The sequence below is a fragment of the Oryx dammah genome, unplaced genomic scaffold (assembly GCF_014754425.2).
Source record: "Oryx dammah isolate SB20612 unplaced genomic scaffold, SCBI_Odam_1.1 HiC_scaffold_4039, whole genome shotgun sequence".
NCBI classification, from domain to species: domain Eukaryota; kingdom Metazoa; phylum Chordata; class Mammalia; order Artiodactyla; family Bovidae; genus Oryx; species Oryx dammah.
Genome location: NW_024074008.1, coordinates 1 through 3,496, shown reverse-complemented (window position 1 = coordinate 3,496; position 3,496 = coordinate 1). Strand labels below are relative to the sequence as shown.

The 3,496-nt window shown below is 39.6% G+C and overlaps 1 protein-coding gene across 1 annotated transcript; it reads left to right on the top strand.

The window, feature by feature from the left end:
* Positions 1 to 69: 69 nt before the first annotated feature.
* Positions 70 to 2,048, top strand: LOC120859889 (phytanoyl-CoA dioxygenase, peroxisomal-like; the record flags this gene model as incomplete). Its single annotated transcript, XM_040235808.1, has 2 exons — positions 70 to 219; positions 1,894 to 2,048. Coding segments are annotated over 2 exons (305 nt in total), but the record flags the coding sequence as incomplete, so codon positions are not given.
* Positions 2,049 to 3,496: the final 1,448 nt, after the last annotated feature.

Genomic DNA, 3,496 nt, shown 5'->3' with positions numbered 1-3,496 from the left:
TGAGTCCTTGATAAGAGTTTTAATTCTTGGCTTCTTCACTTTTGGACGTGGCTTCTCTCGTGTTTTTAGGGAGGAGTCAACATCATGTTCCACGGGATCCAGGACTATGACCAAAACAACGCCCGGGTGCACTTGGTGATGGAGAAGGGAGACACTGTCTTCTTTCACCCTTTGCTCATCCATGGATCTGGTCGGAACAAAAGTCAAGGATTCCGGAAGGTACACATTCACATCACAGCACTGAAGATGAATGCATGAGGAAGAAAAGCATCCCGATACATGAAAAGTTAAAGGATTTGTAACTTTTCACTCAGCTGCCCTTTAGTCTGGTGTATTTATGAGGAAATATTTTGTCTCCCTCGTGCTTTGTCGCTTACAGCAGTAAGAAGTCAAATGACCTTAGGATGTCATCACTAGTGAACATTCATGGAATTTCTCCAGACAGAGAGCTTAGTTACTTGGAAACTGAGATTATGTTTTCAGAGGAAAAGATAAAGGCAGACATACATACCAAATAATAACATTTGGAAGGTATACAGCTCATATAAAGTGAACATCTGTAATATTATTGCTATTGGTTAAAATATTATTGATTGGAAAGGAAGGTGTGAATTGGCCACCCAGAAATCAGGTATGGCCGTATTTTTCACTCCTTAGCCTCAGAGTATTTTCAGGTTTATAAGATCAGTGCTTACATTAAAAACTGACAGAATTTCTCATAAGTTCCCAGATTTCTTGCTTCTCTAAAATTCAGCAGATCTGATGATATGCTGGGCCCACATTTCCCTAGGATGACATGGCTGTTGATACTAAATATTAGTGTCTTCTCTGGGGCTGAGTGAAGCTTTCCAGTTTATCACAACAGCTCTCTGTCTCCCTGTGGCTGAGGGTTAGTTGTCTGATTTCATCCTCCATTCATTCAGACATCCACCAGGCTCAACAGGACTGAGATGAGCATGAGGCAAGAAGGCAGTTCCCTCAGAGGCTCAAAAAAATAGAACAAACAACCAAACCAAAAACAAAAACCACACCTCAGTATCCAGTTAAATAATATGTTAATGCCTTGGTTGAAAAAAATAGAAAATAATGCCAAAAAGTCCATGGGTGACCACAGTGGCAAATTTTTTTAAAAAAGACCAGACCCTCTAATACCATGACACCTAGAACTGTGACAAATGTGGGTACAGGCACTGCACTGGAAATAGTGTGTTTTAATACTAACTTGGTAATTTTTCAACATTTTTGACTGCCTTAAAGTTTCAGAAAATAGTAACCATTGAAAAAATGCATAACAGTGTACAGGTAGGAGTGTACATTTCTTCTCTTTTGCCTCAGGCTCCAATATGGTGTAGAATAGTCCTAGGGTTTCCATGGGGAAGAACGTTTGTGACTCAACTGCCTAGAAATCTGTAAGAAGTAGGAAAATCTTCTGATGGGTGCAGTCACCCTAAGATAACTAACTTGTGGCAAGGAAGGTGAGTTTCAACTATCGCTTTGCAAGTTAGATCTGTCGATAAGTCCTTCGAGACTGGGGAGAACCAAGTAACTTCCATCTTACCTTCAAAAGGAAACGAGATGAGTATTTTATGTGAATGCTATCAGACTGGAACTGTGCTTTGGATTGGAGGTGGGTGTCTGTGTATTATTTTCCGTTGCAAGGTCTTTTCAGTTTTTCTTCCACCATCATCTGTGGCCATTGAAATACCAACTCATTAGAAACCTGACTAACTTCTATAACGGAGAAGGTGATGAGAAACCCTGCAATACTTTCCTTAGTAGGACTTGGCAATATCCACTCATTCAAAAAATCAAATGCTAAAAACTTAGACTTCTTCCTTACATAATTCTGTTCCCTACCCCATATATACTTTTGGATCATAATAATTTCCACAGGCAATTTCCTGCCATTTTGCGGATGCCAACTGTCACTACATAGAAATGGAGGGCACCAATCAAGAAAACATTGGAAAGGAAGTTGTCAATATGGTCAGGAAAAAGCATGGATTTAAAGATATCACCCTGAAGGTATGTTTGTATGAAATGACAAGGTAAGCATCTCAGTTTTTTTCTTCAGATGCTTAATAGTGTCATACCTGATTCAGTTTGAAGGTATAAAGTGCTCCTTTTGGAAATGTGCTGAGACTGTCTAAGAATGACAATGGGTTTTGCTTGTACTACTTGCTTCCCTAGTGTGGGGGACCTGGTTTCTTTGAGTCTTCTGGCAGGCCATTGTGTTCCAGAATGGACAGGTAGGAGAGGAAAAGCAGATTCAGAGATGAGGAAATGGAAGACAAAGCAGCTTTCTGAACTCATAGTTGTAAATGGTTTGGACTGTCAATCTTAGGCCTCCTTTACTTTCACAGAAAGCAAATCTCAAGCAAGTGTTTATTTGGCCAGTTTGCATTGGAATTATAAGGAGAGTTTGCATGTGGCAGAAATGGGATCTCTCTGATGCTTCTCATAGTGGTGTTAAGACAGTATTTCATATGCCTGCCTAATTAATCCACCTCACTGTAGATTTTTTTTTTTAAGTTTTACTTTGCATTGGGTTATCTAACCAATTAATAATGTTGTTATACTTAGATTGTTTTTAATTGGTGAACATTCCATGCTGTCACTGATCAAAAATAAGTAATCAGTCAAGGCAACTAAACAAACTTGTCTGTATTGTAGGTGATTATGCTGGGGCTCTGAATCAAGAAGCTGAACTTGTTAGATAATCACAAATGCATCGTCTATTCTCAGGGTTGACATGACCCTCAAGTAGACTGAATGTAATGACAACACAGGGCCTCCTGGTACTTTGAAGAGCCTTATGTGCCAACAGCAGCCTTCTGAAACAACTTCCCACCTCAAGAGTCTTCCTCCACCCTTGAGCCATTTTCTCTCTAGAATCTCTGAATGTATTCCCATATTCGAAGATACTCTGGCCTCTCATTTGCACGTCTTGGATGGTCTTGTCCTTCCTTTGTGCAGCAATTAAATGTCCTAGAAAGGCAACTTATTTTGCCAGTTGGGTCTTCCATCCAACACTCTGAGTTGTAAGCCAGGAAAAAAACATATATATTCTGTTTGAGATCTGTCAGGGCTGTACTAATCAATCAGTTCCTCTATTTCTTTTCATGACTGTCTCAGCTATAGTTTATCGACTTTATTAGAACAACACTAACTCTGCTATAGAGTTCTTGCAGGCACAAAAGCATGTCCTTGTCCCTTTTCTTCACCAAAACTCAATGGAGCAGCCCAGATAGCTCCACACTCTTAATGAGAAAATGAAGAGTTCAAGACAATGGCCTCAGTTACTTAAGTGACTGAGATTTCAGAGGAGGTCCAATTCCAAAATTATTCTTCTAGCATACTTTGTTGTTTGCAGAAAAATAAGCAAAAAGTTTGAATTGTTTTATTAGGACCAAAGAAGAAAAAACCAATCCAGTAGTGTAGAACATCATTTTCAGGAGCAGATCACTCAGAATGGGGCAGGCAAACATCACCAAGG